Genomic DNA, 23,042 nt, shown 5'->3' on the forward strand with positions numbered 1-23,042 from the left:
ATCCTGTGCCCACTTTATCATGGCAGATTTGACTATCTCATCCTGTGTATTCCATTTAAGCAGCAAGTTATACATTCTTGAAAGTAATTTGTCTTTAGGTTCTAACAATTCTGTCTCTAATTTCGATTTTTCCACCTGGAACCCAACCTTTTTGTCTGTTTTGAAAAATTCCCGAATTTGGGCATAATGCAACCAGTCTCGCACCTTGCTTTTTACATTTTCAAAACTCTGCAGCTTCCAATTGTCACCATCTTTTTCAATTAATTCCCAATATTTTGGCCAGTAGGCCTCCATGTTAAGTCTCTTACGTGCCTTGGCCTCTGCCGGTGAAAGCCACCTTGGTGTTTTGCTCTCCAATAAGTCTTTATATTTTGACCAGACCATAAAAATTGCTCTTCTAACAATATGGTTTTTGAACATTTTATGAACTTTAACCTTGTCATACCACAAATACGCATGCCACCCAAAAGCGTTATCAAACCCTTCCAGATCTAGGACATCGGTGTTCTCTAACAAAAACCAGTCTTTCAACCAGCAGAAGGCTGCAGATTCATAATATAACCTCAAGTCCGGCAGGGCAAATCCCCCCCTTTCTTTCGCATCTGTTAGTATTTTAAACTTAATTCGGGGCTTTTTGCCCTGCCAAACAAACTTAGAAATATCCTTCTGCCACTTTCCAAAACATACCACTTTGTCCACAATCTGCAGGGTCTGAAACAAAAATAACATTTTCGGCAAAACATTCATCTTTATAGCTGCTATTCGGCCTAACAAGGAAAGTTTTAATCTTGTCCAAGTTTCCAAATCCCTTTTGATTTCTGACCAACATTTCTCATAGTTGTCCTTAAACAAATTCAAGTTTTTAGAAGTCAAGAACACCCCTAGATATTTTACCTTTTTAACCACATTTAATCCTGTCTCTTTCAAAAACTCATCTGTTTCTGTAGACGTTAGGTTCTTAGCTAAGACCTTAGTCTTTTGCTTGTTCAACTTGAATCCCGCCACCCGACCATAATCAGATATTAAATCCAAAACTCTTTTTGTACTAGAAACTGGCTCCTGTAATGTTAGTACCAAATCATCTGCAAATGCTTTCAATTTATATTGTTTCACTCCGACCTCAATGCCCCGAACTGACCCGTCCCTTCTAATCATATTCAAAAGCACCTCCAGGACCGAGATAAACAATAATGGGGATAGAGGGCACCCTTGTCGTGTCCCTTTTTCAATATTAAATTCCTCCGTCACCACATTGTTAACTATCAATTTAGCTTTTTGATCTGAATATATTGCTTCTATACCATTTTCAAACCCCCGTCCCACTCCCATCCCTTCCAGATTTTTCTTCATGAACATCCAAGAAATGTTGTCAAAGGCTTTCTCCGCATCAATAAAAATTAACACCGCTCTAGTGTTAATATTTGTTTGTAAGAGTTCCAAAATGTCAATAATGTTTCTCGTGTTATCAAACAAATGCCTACCCGGGAGAAAGCCTGCTTGGTCTTTGTGAATCACTTCATTCAGTACTTTTTTAAATCTATTTGCCAAAATGTCTGCAAAAATTTTGTAATCCACATTTAGGAGTGAGATGGGACGGTAGTTCTTAAGTTGAGTCTTTTCAGTTTCTGTTTTAGGAATCAATGTGATGAAAGCTTCTTTCCACGTTTCTGGTGCCTTCTTACCCTCCATAATCTGGTTACATACCTCCATCAAGGGTTGTATTAAATAGTCCTTCAAAACCTTATAATATTTGGAGGTGAGTCCATCAGGGCCTGGAGATTTGCCTAATTGGAGGTTCTGTATGGCACTCTCGATTTCCAGCTGTGTAACTTTAACATTCAGGATTGTTCTCATTTCCTGAGAAATTTTTTGTAATCCGTTAGTTTTAATAAATTGATCTATCTCCGATTCTTTCTGCGGCCCTTGTGCATAAAGATCTTTGAAATATCTCTGGAAACATTTCCTAATTTCTTCAGGCTTCTGAACCATTCTTCCTTCAATCTCTAGATTTGTAACTGTATTTAGTTTTTGTCTTTTTTTCAACTGCCATGCTAGCAGTTTCCCACACTTATTTGCTGAATCAAAAGATCTTTGTCTCATTTGTTTGATTTTCCACTCCACTTCTTGATTTATCAATTTCATGTATTGGGCCTGGAAAAATTTCACTTCTCTCAGCACTTCCTTAGACTTGGGCCTAGATCTTAATTTCCTTTCACCCTCGCTTATTCTCTCCAATATCTTCTGCTTCTTTTCATTCCAGAGTCTTTTCTTTACAGTGTTTTGTTGTATTAGAAACCCTCTCATCACCGCTTTACTTGCGTCCCAGATTGTTCTTTTTTCCACCGTAGTGTTCAGATTTATCTCAAAGTAATCTTTTAGAGTTTTTTGGGCCTTCTTCACAATCTCCTGATCTCTGAATAAAGTGTCATTCATTTTCCATCTGAAGGATCCGGTTATGTTTAGTCTCAATTCCATTTTCAAAGCATTATGGTCGGAGCAAGTTTTTGGGCAGATTTCCACTTTTCTAGTTTTAGGTGCCAGTCCTTTAGTTGTCCATATTTGGTCGATTCGTGTCCATGACAAATGAGCTTCAGAAAAGAAAGTTCCTTCTTTTCCTAGGGGGTTCTTGACTCTCCATATATCAATCAAATCCATATTGTCTGTCATTTCAAAAAAAGTTTTAGGTAGTCTGCCTTCTTTTGTTATACTTGCACTCTGCGACTTATCCATATTTACAGAGACAACCCCATTCATATCTCCCATCATGATGATGTTGTTATAGTCTAGATAATCCAGTAAAGTCTCATGCAGCTTCTTAAAAAATTCCGATTTTCCATCATTTGGCGCATAGATTCCTAATATCAAAAATTTTTCACCATGTGTATGAATTTCAATAGCCAAAATTCTGCCTTGTTCATCTTTAAATAGAAATTTCGGTGACAGGCTCTCCTTTGCATAGATCACTACTCCTCTTTTCTTAACTCTGTCCGAAGAAATAAATTCTTGACCTAGCCTTTTATTGATTAGCACTTTCCGATGAAGCCTTGTCACATGTGTTTCTTGCAGACAAATAATGTCCAATTGCTCTTTCTTCAATATATGAAATACTTTTCTTCTTTTTTCTGGAGAATTTCCGCCATTTATATTCCAACTAAGAAGTTGCAGAGACATCCTGAATCAATTTGTAGACCTTACAATGGGGTGTCTAGTTCTCCCGTTCCCGGCGGTGGCAGTGATGGTCCAGCTCCAGGCTGTTTAGTTTCTGGTGGTAGAGGTGGCCAAGACGCAACTGCTCCTTTCTGGAGGTCTTCCCCGTTGTCGTGAAGAAACTTCTGCTGGTCCTCTGGTGTTCTGATTCTTATTTTCCTTCCTTTATAGTTAAATGATAGTCCTTGCGGGAACTCCCACCTATAAGGGATTGTGTTGTTTCTCAACAACTTTGTCAGTTCTAAGTATGAGGCTCTAAGATCCAATAACAATTTGGGTATGTCTCTGTAAATTTCAGCCTTTTTTCCTTCTATCTCTAAAGATTTTTTGAAATGTAGGCCTAGTATCTTGTCTCTTTCTTCTCTTGATTTCAGAATAACCAAACAGTCTGGACTTGTCTTTCTTCACCGATCTGCCCAATCTAAATGCAGTCACAATTTTAAAGTCTTTATCCTCTTCTATTCCCCAAAATTTGGAGAATAAAAGTGTCAAAAATCCCTCCAAATTGCCTTCCTCCAATTCTGGAACAGCTCTCAACCTGAGGTTATTCTCCTTGTTTCTCAATTCCACCATCGACAGGTAGGCCTGTTGTTCCCCTACCTGTCTTTGCAAAGGCTTGATTACGCCTTTAATCTCATCAACTTTTTTGCTTGCTTGCTCCGCTTTTTGATAGGCTTCCACAGCTAATTTATGATTTTCAGCTGTAGCTCCTTGTAGATTCTCAATTGCCTGTGTGTTCTGAGAGACCTTTTCAGAAAGTACGCCAATAGTAGTTGTTGCTTGGTCTATTTTTAATGATTGACTGTCCACTTTTTGATTTAAAATTGCTAATTGTTCTAAAATTTGTTTCAAAACTGTGTCAGATCCTCCTGTTGCCATGTCCTCTTCAGCAGGCTGTTCGGCCTCCACCTCCTGTGCTATCAGGACGGTTGGAACAGATGATCTGCGATGATGAGCTAAAGTTGTTTGGACAAGTTGCACAGGTTTCCTTTCTTTTTCTTTCTCTTTTTCTCTTTCTTTAGCTTTGGCTGCTCTTGTTTTCCCTGTGCCACTCATTCCACACCTGCCTCTTGTTCAAGGTCAAGTTATCTTTTATTCCATGAGAAAGCAAGTCCAGAGTACACACAATTAAACCACAGAAATTCCAAACAAAAAATGTTTCCCAGGCCTCTATAACTCCACAATCCTCTAGGGGGAGTATCTTAAAATTTCAAGGAAGGAGAAGATTTTTCCGCCATTTAAAGTTTCTGTAATCTCTTTTTTAGTTTGTAATTCCAAGACAAAAAGGAAGATTCGCAGAGTCCTTTACTTTTTTAGCTAAAGCCACTAGGAGCCAGACTGGTAATTGCAACAGTATTTTAAACGTTTAAAGTTTCAATATATGTAGCAACTTGAAATCTTGTTACTATAATCCGCAGTTTGACAGCTCAGTTACATACTGACAGCCCGACGACTTGCGTTCTTAAAGCAAAGTCCCAAATACAAAACCCATAAGCAGAAATAAGGTCTCTCTTGGTCTTTTAAATAAGAAGACTGCAAATTCTGTAAATGCACGATAGTTCCACTTTACAAAGTTCCCATTAAGCGCCTCAGCGCTCCTCTGTACTTTTGCTTTGATCTTGTAAGCAGTATCGGGCGACGGACTTCCTTTTACTCGTCACCCGTTTTCAAACCCGGAAAAAAGAAATTTGGAGTCCAAATTGTAGTTCAGTTTACTCACGGGTATGTTACTTGCCGAATTGATGTTCACAGGAAGAAAGGTCGACGCTCATCAGCAGCAGCTGCGCGGCTTCGCCTCCCGCAGAAAGAGCGATGAACTCACAGCGCCGCCCCCCCTTTCGCACTCCGGAGCCCCTTACGGGGTCCCTTCCACACTCCTGGGGGAGTTCCTGGCGCCCGCCGAGTCCCACGGCCACGGGCTCCCTCTGCCCGTGGTTTTTTCAAACGGGTCGTCGCTATGCCGCAGCGAACGACCCTTTTCTGCGGAGCCCCTCTTCAGAGAGTGAAGAGGACCGCCATCGCTGTTTCGCGCCGCCTCCGGAAGTCCACATTTTCTTCAATTAGTTTTTTGGTCAGATTTCCAATTTGTGCAGATTCTGGTCCTTGTTTACCCCCCACCCCCACGCCTCCAAAGCAACCAAACCCACCATGCTGCTTGCCTATAATTTGATAAACAGCCATCATAATAATACTTAATGACAAGGATACAAAATTAAAACCTGAAGATAGTTATTCCTCCTAGACTGACTAGCACCTGACAAGAAAAGCACCACAATAGTTCTGGTTAGACAGAAGCAGGAGCCAAAGTTACCCAGGCACTAATTGTCCCTCACTTTCAGCTCTGGGTGGGCTGGTCTTGCAGTATTCTTCCCACCTTTGCAATCTCACCCCTGCTCCCCACTTCTGGCATCAACTATATAAAACAGGGGTTGGGGGTTATTATTCCTCTCACTGTTGTTGTTGTTTTAAACTCACTTACCTTTGGAGGTGTGAAAGCAGTGAGGTGCCTGTGTGTTTCTCTCAAAGAGTGGAAGAAGGGAGAGAGGGAGGGAACAGGTGGGGAATCAAAATTTAAAAATCCTCTCCCAATCGTGAAATGTGTTGCCAAAACAGAGTCCAGTCAGTTAGTGTGCCTTTGCCATACTTGCAATGCCGGCAAGGGAGGTGGGTTGAGGTTAGGAGGGGGAAGTGGTGAGAGGAGAAGTCTGCAAATGTCCTGAGTGCCTGGAGCACACCGGATGGAAAGCTTCTTCCCAAACTGGGCCAATTCATCTCTCTCCCTGCCACATCCTGCCCTCCACACACACCTGATACCTTCCAGATTAGCAGAGTAAAGCAGGGCTGGTTGGTAGGGGGGGAGGAAGACAGCAAGAGCCAGTGAACTTGCATCTCATGTTAGCATGTGGCTGCTGCTGGCTGAATTGTGTTGGGAGCTGGAGGGATGGAGAGGGCAGGAAAGAGAGCAAGAGCCACAAGAAGAATATTTGAGCTGCTCCGGTTCCAAGAGGAGCTTGTATATTTTATGTGAAAAGTGACACGCTGGGGGAAAGAGAAAGAAAGAGGTTTGGATTCCTGATGCCTGTGTGTGGCTGGGATGGAGTGTGGCAAGAGTATTTATTTTTATGAATAGTCAGAACTTTCATTGGCTGGCAGGGGAGGCTGGCAGGCTCTTGATTGGCAGGAAGTGACTGTGTAAACCCTGGCAGCCTCCTTCCCCGCCTGCTTTTTTTATTCTTGGGAGATTCCTGGAAGTATGGAGTGGAACTGTTGATAAGGAAGAGGGGAAAGTGAGCTGGTCCCTGTCTATCCCTGCAGCAGAAGAGGGAAGAGAGGTTGGGTAAGGTGATCCATGGGGGATTGGAGGGAAATCCCACAGGCAGAAAAGCGAAACAAAAAACAACCCAAAACAACCACACGAGACCCGTAATGGTACCAAACAAAAAAACAAAAAACAAAAACAAAAAAACAGACGTATGGCAACCCTAGTATGCAAATATAAACCTCTGACTTTTGTGTGGCTTAAATACAGCTGACTATTCAAAGTAAGAGCCATATCCATTGCTCCACCCACTTTGTCTCTGACATGCATTCCCCAGAAGATTTTGAACTCAAAGAATCAGGAAGCTGCTTTAATGGACTTAAAGCCAGCAGAAGAATTCATTATCCTGCACAGATGTTAAAGGTAAAGGGACCCCTGACCATTAGGTCCAGTTGTGGCCGACTCTGGGGTTGTGGCGCTCATCTCGCTTTATTGGCCGAGGGAGCCGGCGTACAGCTTCCGGGTCATGTGGCCAGCATGACTAAGCAGCTTCTGGCGAACCAGAGCAGCACACGGAAACGCCATTTACCTTCCCGCCAGAGTGGTACCTATTTATCTACTTGCACTTTTTGGCGTGCTTCCAAACTGCTAGGTTGGCAGGAGCAGGGACAGAGCAACGGGAGCTCACCCTGTCACAGAGATTCGAACCGCCGACCTTCTGATTGGCAAACCCTAGGCTCTGCGGTTTAGACCACAGCACCACCCGCGTCCCTGTTATCTGGGATTAAAAGAACCTGCTTTTAGGGTGGAAACATTGTCAAGGATGGCCTATAGTCAATCAAGAGGGAGTAGCCAGGAGAGAAACCAAGAGCAAGGAGTTGGATCCCTGAGCAGATCATGGATGAAAAATAGATCTGGCCACCCACGCCCCATGCAAGTCCACATTTGACCAGGGGGGTGGGGGTGGGAGTGATAAATTTTGAAGCCATGGGAGAAATAGTTTTTTTTTTCCCCCAGAGCAAAACACAAATTTTGGGAAAACTGAAAAATCTTCAGTACATTCTTTAGCACCCTTTACAGATCAAATATCACTTTGTTATTTTAGAAACATAAAATGTATTGTGCATAACTTGGTATGTCATAAAATTACCATGTTTTGTATATTCAAAGTACAGTATAGTCATACAATAATTACAAAATAAATTTAGAGGTTGTTGTTTTTTTTTTTAAAAAAAAGTTACAAAAGCTGCCAAACTGTAAGAAACCTAAGCATCTCTTTGGTTTTGTCAATTTATGAAGAGCTAGCAAAAAGTAAAAAACAGAAGAAACCATCAACATTATAGTAAAAACAAAGAAAGTTATTGTGCATTCTGAAAATCATTACATCTCCTCCAGGCCTTCACAGTGTGAAGCAGACATAAAGCACTCATTTCCATAAAAAGAACTGAGAAAAAGAGGGGGGGGGGGAGAAGAAGACTCAATGTATACTACATAAAATTTAATCAGTGTCATTTTCTGAGTTATCATTACCAGTTTCTGCTTCTTTTTATTATTTTTATTTGCCAACACATTTATCAAGAATTTCTAAAAACTAATGGCTTGACTGGAAATGCGAAGCCTGGGGGTCATTTTGGATTCACAGCTGTCCATGGAGGTTAATTCTGTGTCCAGGGTGGCTGTCTAAAAGCGACAGCTGTGACCCTACCTGCCCACACACTGTCTTGCTGGAGAGGTACATGCTCTGTTTATCTCCTGCTTGGACTACTGCAATGCACTCTACATGAGGCTACCTTTGAAGGTGACTCAGAAACTGCAATTAATCCAGAACGCGGCAGCTAGACTGGTGACTGGGAGTGGCCGCCGGGACCATATAACACCAGTCCTAAAGGATCTAGATTGGCTCCCAGTACAATTTCCAAGTGCAATTCAAAGTGTTGGTGCTGACCTTTAAAGCCCTAAATGGTCTTGGCCCTGTATACCCCTCTATATATGCCCCACGGAGGACCTTAAGGTCCATATATAGCAACACCCTAGAGGTCTCGGGCCCTAAGGAAGTTAGATTAGCCTCAACCAGAGCCTCAACCAGAATAATAATGATGGCACATGAACTGCTTTTACCCACATGGACAAACAGCTGATTAGCAGTGCTTGCAAGCAACAGCTGTGTTTTTACCTGCCTCACAGGTAAAATCATATATAGGCATGGCTACACCAAAACAGCCTGAAAGGACAAATGAGAAGGCCTGGGTGCCAGGCCCTTGGTGCCCCACTATTAAGAGCCAATGGGAGATTTGGGTCATGTGATAAAAAGTTTACTGCAAAGAAAAAATATTTTATTAATACCTCAGATTGCTCTTTCTTAAGGCTAGCTTCATACATTACCTAAGAGAGTAAAAAAGCATCAAGGATTATATCCAACTAAGTTTTATTCAGAGTAGACCTTCTGGAATTAGTGGACCTGATAGTCATGTCCATTGATTCCAATGGGTCTTCCTGGAGTAGAACTAACACTGGATAAAACTCAAAGTGTATAAACAGTGGCCTGACAGTTGGCTTAATCCAGCAGGGCTCTTATGCACTTAAGAAGGACATGAAGGCAAGAGACCTCCCCCCACCATTGTTCCCCAGCAAATGGTCTTCAGAAGTGTACTGCCTCTGAAACTTGATACAAGAAAGCATACAGTCACTAAGAGCTCCTTCCCGACCAGCACCAAGTTACTAAAATTGTGTTGATCTACTTTAAAAGGCCACCAAAGAAGCAAGCAAGCATAGAGCTGCATTCAAGACTTCAAGTGTTAGCTTCTGAGTGATGGAGAAATTGCTGTACCCCAAGGAAGAAACTTTTAATGCTTGACCATTTTTTTAAAAAAAATGTAAAATATGTGGCTCAAGGCCAGGAGAAGGTCTATGAAGGATAAAGCTTCCTCTTTCAAATCATCCCATGGCAATGAAAAACCTTGAGAATGTGTTTTTTCCTAAATGAATAGTTGATATGCTTGGTTTGCAAAGATCCCATGAGTCCCAGAGGCAGGACTCTGCACATCTGAAAGCAGATGTTCAGAGGACAGCAGAAAAACAACCTTTTTTATCTGTCTTTTGGAGCCCAAAGGCACCCCATACAGCTCAGAGCTGTGGCAACCCAAGGGAGACATGACTTAGGAAGACTCTACAGCGGGGCTTAGCAGGATTGTGTTTCTGCAGTCTTCACAGAAAGAAAAAATGATACATTTTTTAAAACAGCCAAGAGAAAGTCCTGGGCTCAGAGAGTTATATCTTGATGGGCATCATGTGCTGGTTGAGAGGAATGAACAAATCCCATGGCAGCACCAAATGAAGCAGATTCCAATACGTTAAAATAAGCCCCACTACCCAGAATTTGACCAATTCAGTATTCTAATATTTATTCAATGTGGGTGGCACACTCAATGCTGTACAGAGCTGAGGGCCAAATTAGATGTGATGGAGACCCCCAAATACACCCCCCTGCTGTTTTTAAAGGTGTTCATAGCACCTTGAGGAAGCAAGGGTAGAGATCTGGATCAGCACTGTTGTGCTGCAGAACAGGGGAAGGGCATTAAGCCTTCCTTCCCTATGAAAATACCCCCCAAAACTCCTACAAAAAACTGCCTACAGGATATGTAGGTATAACCCAGGAATGTGTATGTTTTCAGTTCTGGGCACTGCATTTCAAGGATTTAGACAAATGACTTCAAAAAAAGTCAATGAAGAGGGTCAAAAGTGCAGTCCTGTGGAGAAACATTGATGGAACTGGGATGCTTAGCTTGGAGAAAGCCGTGTAAGTACCTGAAGGGCCGTCAGTTTTCTCTTTTTCCAGTTTCTCTTATTTTGCTAAAAGATATAGGGCTATCAAATGTCCAGGACAGACATTAAATATAAAAATACATATATTTGTGTGTGTGTGCTACTCTTCAAGAAGAAATAGGATTGTTTTGCACACTAGTGCCAGAAGCACTGTGATACCACTGTGTAACATTTGGGGGGGGGGGTGGAGGAGGAGAGGAAAGCATGTTTTCAGCCAATATTCCCCCCCAAACAACAATTTAACATGCAGATTCTGGGATTAAGGCCATATTAGATATCAGAATAGGGACACAAGTGGCGCTGTGGGTTAAACCACAGAGCCTAGGGCTTGCCGATCAGAAGGTCGGCAGTTCAAATCGCTGCAACAGGGTGAGCTCCCGTTGTTTGGTCCCTGCTCCTGCCAACCTAGCAGTTCGAAAGCACGTCAAAATGCAAGTAGATAAATAGGTACCACTCTGGAGGGAAGGTACACGGCGTTTCCGTGCGCTACTCTGGTTTGCCAGAAGTGGCTTAGTCATGCTGGCCACATGACCCGGAAGCTGTCCGCCAGCTCCCTCAGCCAATAAATCGAGATGCGCGCTGCAACTCCAGAGTCGTCCACGACTGGACCTAACGGTCAGGGGTCCCTTTACCTTTACCTTTAGATATCAGATTAGAACAGACTGAAATGAGTGGTGGAGAACACTTGGCCAACATCATTTTTTTCAAGAGCAACCAGTCAGATGCCTCTACAGTCCTCCATCAGGGCATGAAGGCTACTATCATCCGCTGCTTCCTCCCCCCAGCCCATAATTGGTATTCATAGAGAAACTGCTTGTGAATTTGAAGGTTGCATTTAGCTATCAGGAACTAATAGCTGTTGATAAATCTATCCAAGAATCTGTCTAACCCCATTTGAAAACCATTTATTCTGTCTACCTTAAGATCTGTCTTTCCCCCATCTCTACTCTTTTGCAAGCTCCATGCAACTTCTGAGGCCTTGCTCCATGGTCCCCTACTGAACTGTAGACTCACAGACTTGGAAGCAATCTTGGTGACCATCTGCATCAACAATGCCAGATCTGCATTGCAATGACAGCATCCCTGACAGATTTCTGAAGGCATTTAAGCAGAGGCTAGATGGCAAAGGAGAGTCCACAATCTCCCGAGACAGGCGCTACAGGCACTATTGAACAGTGTGTATATATATCCCACCTTACCTCCAATGACCTCAAGGTGGTGTACATGTTTCTCTTCTTCCCCATTTTATATTTGTCACAACCCTGTGTGGTAGGTTAGGCTGAGGGATTGTGATTAACCCAAGATCACCTAGTGAGTTTCATGGCTGGGCAGTGTTTTAAACCCTGGTCTCTCAGGTCCTAGTCAAACACTCTAACCACTACATCATGCTCTTACCATTGCATAGTTTATCCTAATGGGAACCTCAGGCTCAGGGACCAAATGCAGCCTACCAGGACTCTCTGGCTGGTCTTTAGGACTCTCCCCAGGCTACACAACCTACTGACCCTTCCTTGCACCCTCCTTGAATATTTGTTTCTGACTCAAATGTGGCCATTTGCTCTGAGAATGCCTCTACCTTGTCTGCAAGCCACTGGCATTCTCAGAGCTCAAGGACACTCAGGGTTCAAAGCTGTGCCTGGAGGAGTGTGACATATGGAAAGGCCTTGGGGAAGTTCCAAGGGCAGAGAAGCCTGAAGGGTCACAATGGGTCCCCGGTCCTGAGATTTTATCATCCCTGGTGTAGCAGAAGTATTTGTGTATTCAGGGGAGGACCACAACTCAGAGGTAAAAGTATCTGCTTTGCATGCAGAAGGCCCCAGATTCAACCTCCAGCATATAAAAAAAACCCCAGCATATCCCTGCCCCAATTTTATTGTATTTTAAACTGCTGTTAGTCGCCCTGAGATTATTTATGATTTATGATGAGGGGTGGGGTAGAAGGCTGAGAAATAAAACTAAAAAAAAAATACTTTTCTCAGTTAAGTTTGCTAGGTATCCAGTAGTTATTGGAGCTTTTTCAGTTGCCATGCCAGTTCCACAGAATGGCCTCCTCAGGGAGGCCCATCAAGTCCAAGCACATAGCTCTTTGAGAAGGCTTTGGGGCCTTTCATTTTCATGAAAGCTGGTTTTTGTTCCTCCCACTCCATCTACTTGGATTTTTGATTGAAGTGTGGTTGCTGAAATTTGTATAGACTTTATTTATCTGTATTATTAATTAATAACTTGGGGCATTACTTAATCCCTTTGTGTTCTTATTACCTGGTTTTTCTTGGCTGCAAGCTTCATTGTTTTTGAGAAAATGTGTGGTTTAAAAAATGTGTAAAAAAAAAAACCATACACACAAAATCCTGGCCAGACTTACAGGATTCTTTTTAAGGAGTAGAATTAGATACTATATGTGAACCACTTTGAAAAAACTCAAAAGTGTTATATAAATGCCATTGTTGTTGTTTTCTGTTGACAGTTGCAGGGGAACAGTACCCCCTTGAGGAGAGCAGCGCAAATTGCAGCAAACATCTCCCCCAAAGCAATGCCTCTACAGTGGTGCCCCGCAAGACGAATGCCTCGCAAGACGAAAAACCCGCTAGACGAAAGGGTTTTCTGTTTTGGAGGCGCTTCACAAAACAAATTTCCCTATGGGCTTGCTTTGCAAGACGAAAATGTCTTGCGAGTTTTTCAGACTTTCCCCCCCTTTTTCTAATCCGCTAATCCGCTTATCTGCTTATCCGCTAAGCCGCTAAAAGCCGCTAAGCCGCTAATAGTGCTAATCCGCTAAGCCGTCAATGGGCTTGCTTCGCAAGACGAAAAAACCGCTAGACGAAGAGAATCGCGGAACGGATTCTTTTCGTCTTGCGAGGCACCACTGTACTTTAAGAAACAGCTACCTTGTAAAAACCCAGATCCAGTATTGGGGGGTCTCAGATCAAGACAAAAATGTGGGGAGACACTCAGAAGCCTCCAGTATGCTTATAACCAGAAGTTAACAGAGTCCCTTTTAAAAACACACACACACACACACACACACACACACAGTATCAGGCTATGTGGGGTCCAGTGCCATGCCAATAATGCATTAAGAATGTTGCAGCCTCACCTTCCAGCAGGACCCTGGACACAGATACCAAGAATGAGGCAACTATGGAGGCACTCAATCTGAACCCAGTAACAAAGGGCTCTCAAGCTTAAGAACTGAGAACCCAAGACTGCAGCCCTCAACCTCAGCTCTATCCAGCGACTGGACTCCTCAATGCCCAAATACCTCCTACTCCACCAAGCCATTTGAGCCTCTGCATCATCTCAACTGTCTTACATGAGATGAACCAGAATTTTGGGTCATTGAATTAGTGCTAACACCACACTCTAATTCCCAAGTTGACCTCACTTAATGGTTTCATGTAGATGCTGAACAGTAAGAGATGGGGTGGGAACCAAGCTCTATGGAATCTAAAAGTGTAAATGAGACATGGTCAAGCAGAGATCTAACATTGGGGTGGGAATCTGGTGCCCTCCAGTTATTGTTGGACTACAGCTCCAATCAACCCTGATCACTGGCCATGATGACAGGCATTGATGGGAGTACAATGCCTGTACAATGCATTGTAGTACAATGACATGTGGAGGACACCAGGTTCCCCATCTCTGCCCTAGTACCACCTTCTGGAAGCACTATGAGCAGAACCATAAAAAAACATGGTACCTCAGATTAAGAACAGTTTCAGGTTAGGAACAGACCTCCAGAACGAATTAAGTTCTTAACCCGAGGTACTACTGTATCTAGAAATCATGTTTAAAAATAAAGCTGCACTTCCACCAGCTTTAGTAGCACCAGGAAACTAAGTCTCACCTCACTCTGGTCTAGAGTATCCTGACTTTCCTTTGCCACAATGTCCAATGTGGAGATTTCAAGTTGATTTTTTTTTAGGTTTTGATTTGCCAAATGCAGCTCCTTCACGACTGAGAGGAGTTCAGCAACCTGAAAAAGCAAAAGGATGCCTTTAGAGACTTTGGAAGCTCTTAACATTCTTCAGCCTGCTTCATACATCATGATTTCAACAACCAATTTCTTAAAAGATACACTGTAGGTGTGCATTGCCTGCCAGTTGAAATTGTTCATGTTTGAAGTGTATACCCCAAGAAATCCATGACAGGGAGTTAAGAAACTGAGTACACGAGAAGAGCCTGTTGGATCAAACATCTCGTTCTCAATGCAGCCAACCAGATGATGATGGGGATGGTGGCTGGCTGTTGTTGACACATTTTCTACAAAATTCTACTCAAAGCAGTTAACAACAGAATAGCCCAAAGACAAATATACAATAACCATAATTAAAACAATACAATATACAGCATACAACATTAAATTAACAATTAAATAATAATTATTTTAAATCAGTAATTTTGGATGCATTTAAAATGAATTGTTTAACAAGCCTAAGACATACCACCAAACCAATAAATATTCCAAAATAGCTAATGACAGTAATAACTACAGAAGATGCCCATGGCAGGCTTGCAATAAGGACCTGAGGGCAATGGCACTTCTGAAGGAAAAATACATTACAGTTGTAATAGGTAAACTCATTACAGTTCTTAATAGGTACACAATGTGGTTCTGATCTGTAATCAGAACAACCACAGGATGTGAGCAATGGTCCTTGGTATGCAGAGAAAGAACAATTCTTATTTCAATAACTCCCATGAATCTTGCAGCATTCTAAAGAAAAACAGACGTATTGTGCACTGTAAGCTCTCATATGGATTACTGGAGTGTGCTCTGTGTTGGGATACCTTTGAAAAGTATTCGGAAACTGCATTTAATGGAGAATGGCACAGCATATTTTTGGCTTGGCAGGGCAGAGTGCATATTACTTACAGTAGCCTTTCCCACCCTGGTGTTCCCCAGATGTTTCGGACTACAACTCCCATCAGCTCCAGTCAGGAATAATGGACAGATTAATCTTTCCTGATGCCTGGAATCTGCAACTGCCTCTTGTACATTTATAGATCATGCAGGTCCTCCCTGGACCCAATCCTCCAAAAATCACCCACATCAGAGTTCCAAACAAAGAAGCAGGCTGGCATGCCCAAGAAATACTGGACGACTGTAAAGGAACAGGAAAACAATACCTTTCTCTTAAGCTCCTCATGAGACAGCTGGTCCAACTGCAACTCCAAACCACCCTGGTCTCTTAAACAAATGCTCATGTAAGACGTCTGTTCTCCCCAAGAAGATAGGGTTTCCTCTATTTTTTAAAAAAGAAGAAGAAGATAGCTTAATCTATATAATTGCATTGGAATTTCCTGCTCTGGCCTCAAAAAACCACCAATATATTTTGTAACTGAAGTACCCATTCAATGGAACGAGTGTACCATTATTTGCAGATCTCTACTCCCTTCTTACTGCTGTCACATCTACATACTCTGTGATTTTGTGCATGTGCTAAAAGTGCATATAATATGAAACCAGGTGCGGGATTCAGCAGTTTCTTACAAAATCAAGTTGTTAGTCCTTATGACTAAAAGAGAAGGCTGAATGTTGTAAGGGCATTACTTCAGGAAATCTCAGAAATCAGGAGTGGGAATGAGTGTTCTGCAGGGATTTCTAATATCCTGTGGATACCTCAGTTGGTTAGCGCATTGTGCTGATAATGCCGAAGTTGCAGGTTCGATCCCCATATGGGACAGTTGCATATTCCTGCATTGCAGGGGGTTGGACTAGATGATCCTCAGTATCCCTTCCAACTCTACAATTCTATGATTCTATGAACAGTTCAAAGGGACAGAATTATGGGGAAACGATGCAAGCCTATTTTGTTCAGGGCTCAGAACTCAGCCATGCTTGCTGCAGATTCTGAGATGCCTTAGTGGGTAGATATTTTTTGACGTACAGTGGTACCTCGGGTTACATACGCTTCAGGTTACATACGCTTCAGGTTACACACTCCGCTAACCCAGAAATAGTGCTTCAGGTTAAGAACTTTGCTTCAGGATAAGAACAGAAATCAGGCTCCGGCGGCACGGCGGCAACAGGAGGCCCCATTAGCTAAAGTGGTGCTTAAGGTTAAGAACAGTTTCAGGTTAAGAACAAACCTCCGGAACGAATTAAGTACTTAACCCGAGGTACCACTGTACATAATATACATGACTGTTTCTGTCTACCATGATGCAGAAAAGTAGTCAACTGACTGACAGACTTTGATGTGGTCAGAGGGGTCCAATACCAACATCAATATCAATATAAGTACCAAAATCAATATGAATTCATTTTCCTGCTGACAAACCCTCCTCCTCAGCCTCGAGGTTCTCAAGCAGGGTCCAGCTCACCCATAAAAGTCTCACAATGAGAAGACTTCCTGGAAACAACGGATATCACCCTAGTCTCTCACTCTAGGCTTGCTTTTTATGGGCCGGTCCAAGTTGGATGTTACATCCTCAGGCTCCCTACTAGAGCTGGGCAATATCTGGTTTTCAACAACATGATATATCACCAGCTAAGCAATGTAATATACCAATATATCACAATGTCTGAAATAAGGATGGAACTATGTATAGGTGAACGAGGTAATGTCCTGGCAACTGATACTACTCAGGGGTCTAAAACTGACAATTTTTTAAACATACTGTTACAACTGTTATTTTACACTACAGATAATTTTTTAGTTAGCACATTTTCTCTTAAATTAAAGTTGCAGAAGTACAGCTAGAATTACAAACTAGAAAGAATGGATAAAATTTTACAGAACAAAAATTTATTTTAAAAAAATTGCCAGGAAAAAAAGGAATTTCTTTTATAAACCAGGCCAAACTAGAAAGAATAGATAAAATTTTATAGAACAAAAATTTATTAAACAACTTAATCTATTTTCAACTAATCGAAGAATAATTTAAGTAATTTACAAGTGTCAAGTTGCATCTGCTTCTCCACTCAGAGGGCCAAATGCATGAGTAAGCCCCAGTGAGTTCAACTAAATGTACTTCTACCTCCCTGGGCGTAAGCCCCATTGAATTCAGTTGGTGCGCTGCTTACTAACAAACACCCCGTCATTCTCACCTCACAACTATCCAACCTCCTATTTCAGCATAAGGTGGCCAGTTAAATCTCCCCCTTCCATTCCCCCCTATTGTGATGCAGAAGCCTCACCCCCCCCAAGCCCTCAGCCCACCAATCTCTCACTTTTTATCAAAGGGAGGCAGACAGGGCAAGCAAGCAAAGAGGTAAGTTCTTTAAAAAAGAAAATCCCTTCCTTTGTAATATGGAGGGAAGCTAATTTGGGGGAAAACAACAATGTAAGCACCAGAAAATAAAAACAAAAACACTTCCCCGCCCACTTTTTTCTGCCAGTGGGACTTGGTGGACAGCAAAGAAAAAGAAAGAAGCAGCACATAAGGAAGTATAGGGCTGGGGAAACAAATGTGTGAGAAAGCAAAGGGGAGAGGAGATAATTGGGGAGAGTTCAAGGATAAGGAGAAAATGGGGAACATAATGAGGGGGGACATGGGCAAACACACACATGAAGAGGAGAAACAAAGAGCATTGACAAGAGAGATACAGGTGGGGGGGGAGAGAGAGAGAGAGAGAGAGAGAGAGGGAGGGAGGGAGGGAGGGAGGGAGGGAGGAGGCTTAAACAACAGGACAGGCTCAGACCTGCATCTCCCTCAGCCATTTACCAGCCTGGTACCTTAAAGCAAGAAGCTCATGGCGTCACCATCTATATTACTAAGGAAAGTTCCTGGTGGGCTGCTTTTGTCTGAAACTGCTCTGAGGATTGTTGCCCACTGCAGAAAGCAGAGAGCTCAGGCAAATTGCAGGAATCACGAGAAAAGCACTGGCTTCATGGTTTTTCTAACATCATAATACGTGATATATTGCCAGGTCAAATATTTTGAAATGGTTATCATGATGTGGATTTCAAACCAGTTTTGGATGATAGATCAATAAATTCCTCAGTCCAACTGCCCACAGCTGTGTCCCACACCCAGTTCCAGGTGAAGCAGGTTTATTGTATCCAGCCTCTAATCCTCATTCCACAAGGAGCTGGCCAGGGTCCTGAAACTAGTTTGCCCTCTTGCAAAGTCTTACTTGTAGCCCCGTGGTGTCCTAGCCTAGAATATTGGGTAGACTGTAGCTCAGTGGCAGCACACACACTTTGTATGCTGAAGATCTGTTTCAATCCCTGGCATCTCTTGGTAGGGCTGGGAAGAGACCCCTTCCTGAAGCCTTGTAGAACCACTGCCAGTAGTGTAAACAATACTGAATTAGATGGATACTGAAAGATCTGGCTCAGTGTAAGACAACAACCTATGTCCCTACATAAGAATAAATGGACTGTGTACACCATGGGTAGGCAAGCTAAGGGCCGGGGCCCAGATCCGGCCCAAACGCTTTCTAAATTTGGCCTGCGGACAGTCCGGGAATCAGCGTCTTTTTACATGAGTAGGATGTGTCCTTTTATTTAAAATGCATCTTTGGGTTATTTGTGGGGCCTGCCTGGTGTTTTTACATGCATAGAATGTGTGCTTTTATTTAAAATGCATCTCTGGGTTATTTGTGGGGCATAGGAATTCGTTCATTTTTATTTTTTTTTTCAAAATATAGTCTGGCCCCCCATAAGGTCTGAGGGACGGTGGACCAGCCCCCTGCTGAAAAAGTTTGCTGACTCCTGGTGTACACTCACTACATAAGTGGTAACTGGGCTGCCATTTCAAAGCCTTTATGCATGTATGCATGTAGCAGAATGAACTGGCTACCTTGAAGTGGAAGAATGGACTGAAGCGCTCAACTGTGGAAACCCCAATATTGATTGGTTGCCCTACAGAACAAGATCCTTGTAGGTAGGAAAGAAGCACAACAAAGAAAAAACTATGCTAGAACCTGAGCTAGCTTTTCACTTGAAGCAAACTGGTTGGTGTATGTGTTTTTAAATGCAAGGAAGCATTTATATTCAGCCAGAAGCCTACCACCTCGCTCTGCATCATGCAAAGATCAGGTCTGAATCCATTACTTTACACTGTCTGATAAGGTGGCAACACTGTATTACAAGCCTTACACTTCTTAAATTTTAGATTATAAACCCTACTAGGCATGAAGTTGTTTGCAAATGATTAAAAACTAAGTGCTTAGTACATGTTTAGGTGGTACATAACAACAGAAATGAAAAATGGTAGTGTAACAGCCTGCTAAAACGGGAGGAAATTGTTGCTACTTACTCCTGTCCCAAAGCATTCCCTTTAATTGAAATAATTTTTACCCTCACATTCCTTTGTAACTTTCTGACATTTTAGACGTATTAGATTTTTTACTAGCGATCAGTATGCATTGTGAATCTAATGCAGAATCATAATTTGCATATTTAATAATTTGGAGCAAGTGCAAAGTAAAGGTGGGACAGGAAGGATAGAGAGAGAGAGAAACCAGAGGTCTTGGGGGGAAACACCAGGTTAATAACAGTGCAGAATATATATTTTTGGTTTTGGTGCAACAGACTGCGGGAACTGAATAGAAAGAATGGTTTGTGCTATTTAACTGAACAATTTGTAGAAAAAGACCTGTTGTAATCAACTTATTTCAAATCCAAATCAGCTGGGAAGGAGGTATAGTGACTTAGCAGATCTCCCGCATTTTATACCAGGGACAGATAAACCTAGTCCAGGGCAAAATGTGGCTTTCAAGGTCTACCTGGCCCTCAAAACTTTCCCCACCTGCCTTACCCCTCACTGGCCCTACTGCACACCTGAGTGTTTTTGGCTGGTTGGAATGCGTCTGTGAACTCTGATAGTGTCCCTTGCTTGTCTGGTGGATTATAGAAAAGGGTGTGTGAGTGTGTGTATGCAGAAACTAGCCTACTGTACAAAACGTACAATTTATATTCACTACTCTGTCCACTTTTGCATCTGGACCCACCCACCACTGGCGTATGGAGTCAAGAAGGTTGTTTGGAATGTGGCCCCTGCTCTGAAAATCCATCCCTGCTGTGGTTCATAATTAGCTGCTTCGAATGAGCCATCTGTCATGGATGCTGTAGCTGAGATTCCTGCATTGCAGGGGGTTTAACTAGACAACCCTTGTGGTCCCTTCCAACTCTACCAATTCTATGATGCTATGAAGGATGCTTTGCCACATATTCTTCCTTACCTTCTCTTCTGTTAGCTTTGATTTGACTTTCCAGCCCTCTCCGCAAATTCCAGTTAGCTAAGATGTCATCTTCTAGTTGCTTACGCAACACAGAAATGTTGTGCAACTCTTCTTGAAGGTTATTTATGCTAAAATAAAATTCAAAAGTAAAAAAAATCAGTATGCTGAAGTTGTAAGGATGCATCACTCAAGGTTCATCAAACAGTTGGGGTCATTTTCTTGTGAACCTCTGGCATCTTTTATACATCAAGGTTCCGATAAAAGAATTCACTCCAAAGCAGAAAGAACTAAACTCTCTTGAAAGCATGCAATCCTCTCATCTCAACGCACAGCATTAAAAAAATAAAAATCTTTACACAAGACGAAAGGAATAGAAACCCTTACACATCTACATTCTGGCATCTTTCAGAACCTTCAAGGCACACTTAATGGGCCAACTTCAAGCTCATTTCTCCCTCCCGCAGAAAAAATCAGACTGAAGTACATTTGGCACATCCTGTTGTTCTGCGTCAACGAGCAACTCCTTTGTCACATATATTAAATTTATTTTATCTCACACATCTTCCACTGAACTCATGACTTCCACACTCAAGGGTGTGTGTGTGTGTGGAAAATCTCCACATTTTAATATAAATGTAGCTTATTTTAATATCAATTGTGACACAGGCAAAGCATCCAAGGATGGACCTGGTTCTCAAAAGTAAAGGTCGTTGGGGATGATGACATGGCAAGCAAATTGGATCACATTTGCATGGTTAAAATAAGAAGGGGAACATGCTGCTGGCCAGAGGCAGGATGTTAAAAGATCTGAGTACATAAAACTTTTCCCTGCCTTCTCTAGGTAGAGTGAAAAGTAAGCATCTGTCAGATGAAGGTGATGGACTTCATGGAACTGGCGGAAATGACTGGCAGAATCCAAGACCAGGGAGAAGAGTCGGTGGAAGAAGATTGGAAGAAATTTAAAGTTTATTTACAGAAACATTGTAAAATTAAGGAATGTTAGAAGGAGGCTGGAATGAAGTTATGTGGCTTTAGCAGAAATATTATAAAGGACTAAGTAAAAATAGACTTAATGGATGAAAGGAGGAAAGGTAAAGTTACATTATATTAAGATAAATTATAGGATAAAAATTGGGAAAGTTGGAAAGGATTTGCTGAAATAGCTAACCGAACTAGAATACAAAAAAAGGGAGGTGCGAGGAGGTCAAGGAAACAAGTAAATGAAAGATAAGTTATGGGAAGGTTCGTTGTGTTTTTTAATTGTTTCTATTTCTCTGTTTTTTCTGGTTTTTATAATTATTTTTTTTCTATTCTCCCTTTTTTATTGTGATGTGTTGTTAAGTTTTTGTTTAACTTGGAATTATCTCTTTTTTGTTTTGTAACATTTAAAACTTTAATAAATATTATTTTAAAAAAATGAAAAGTAAGCATCTGTGAATGCCAATGCTAAGGTTGCTTTTTAAGTCAGTCTAAGAAATAGGGAAAGAGAAAGAGAAATCTTCAAAGGAGAAAGGATTCATTTAACACTAATAAATGCTCAGCTCCCCCAACCAACAAAATAAAGATAATAAGAACACATTTTTAAAAAACTATATAAACCACAATAGGTGCTCCTTAAAACTCCAGCCGCACCTGCCCTACTTCATACAGAATACTTTTAATAGGACAGGGTGGAGAACTAATTACCCTCCTGAAGTTATTGGTCTTACAACTCCCATCATCCCCGGTCGTTGACTATGGGGCTGATGGGAGCTTGTGTCCAACAACTTCTTCAGGGCTACCGGTTCCCCACCCTTGTCCAGGCCTGCTCAGCATTGTCTATACCACAGGAACCTATGGCTCTCTGGATGCTGCCGGCTTATAGGTCCCATCATTCTTGACCACTGGCCATTCTGGCTGGGGCTGATGACAGCTGGGAGTACAGCAACTTCTGCAGGGCTACAATTTCTCCATTTCAGCATTAGAAAGAGGCTCAGCTCCTTTGCTGTTTAGAGGCAATCACTGCCTGGCTTCTGGCATCCAAGCGGAAGAAGCTGGCAAAAGTAGGAGCAAAACTAATAATAATTAAAAAACCCAAGAATTAAGTATTGTTGGAAATTTTTTTTAAAAAGAAAAAAGGCCACTGGCTTTGCCTAAAACATATATCTGTAATGAAGGTCATTCCTTCTGGAACTTAGCTGACAGCAAGAATTAGTGCTGTCGCTGCGGCAGGGTTATTTCTCCTCAGGTGGAGCATCACCTTCTCCTCAGGTGGGGGGTCACCTTCCCACAAGTGTGGGGTCACTTTCCCCTCAGGTAGGCGGGTCAATTGCTATCAGGTGGGGGGTCAAGATTCCCTCGGATGGGGGTCACTTCTCCACAGGTGGCCCTTCCTCTCTACCTGGTGGACCAGGGAGCAAGGAGGATGTTGAGGCTGCAGTGGACATACAGGTACCATGAAAACACCAATTTTCTGCATTTTCATATTTCACTGCATAGGATGAGTTACATAAAGAGTTACAGTAAGCCTCCTCTCCATTGTGACCATGAGATGATTGGAAGCATCTGTTTTCATTTTAGATTTACATGGTTTAGCAATACATCCCAAACCCTGAAACTGTGGTTAATCTTAACCATAATTTA

General features: G+C 42.1%; 1 protein-coding gene across 5 annotated transcripts in view; it reads right to left on the reverse strand.

The window, feature by feature from the left end:
• Nucleotides 1-23,042, reverse strand: part of CDK5RAP2 (CDK5 regulatory subunit associated protein 2) — a 144,891-nt gene that overhangs the window by 60,495 nt on the left and 61,354 nt on the right. For all 5 annotated transcript variants that reach the window (XM_081847424.1, XM_081847425.1, XM_081847422.1 and 2 more), the window contains exons 16-18: nt 20,421-20,548; nt 15,416-15,531; nt 14,133-14,261 (exon numbers count right to left, since the gene is read on the reverse strand). In XM_081847424.1, coding sequence (XP_081703550.1) covers nt 14,133-14,261; nt 15,416-15,531; nt 20,421-20,548 — 373 coding nt within the window. The remainder of the gene's footprint in view (nt 1-14,132; nt 14,262-15,415; nt 15,532-20,420; nt 20,549-23,042) is intronic.

This window comes from Podarcis erhardii (assembly GCF_964252035.2).
Source record: "Podarcis erhardii genome assembly, chromosome: Z".
Classification (NCBI taxonomy): Eukaryota; Metazoa; Chordata; class Lepidosauria; order Squamata; family Lacertidae; genus Podarcis; species Podarcis erhardii.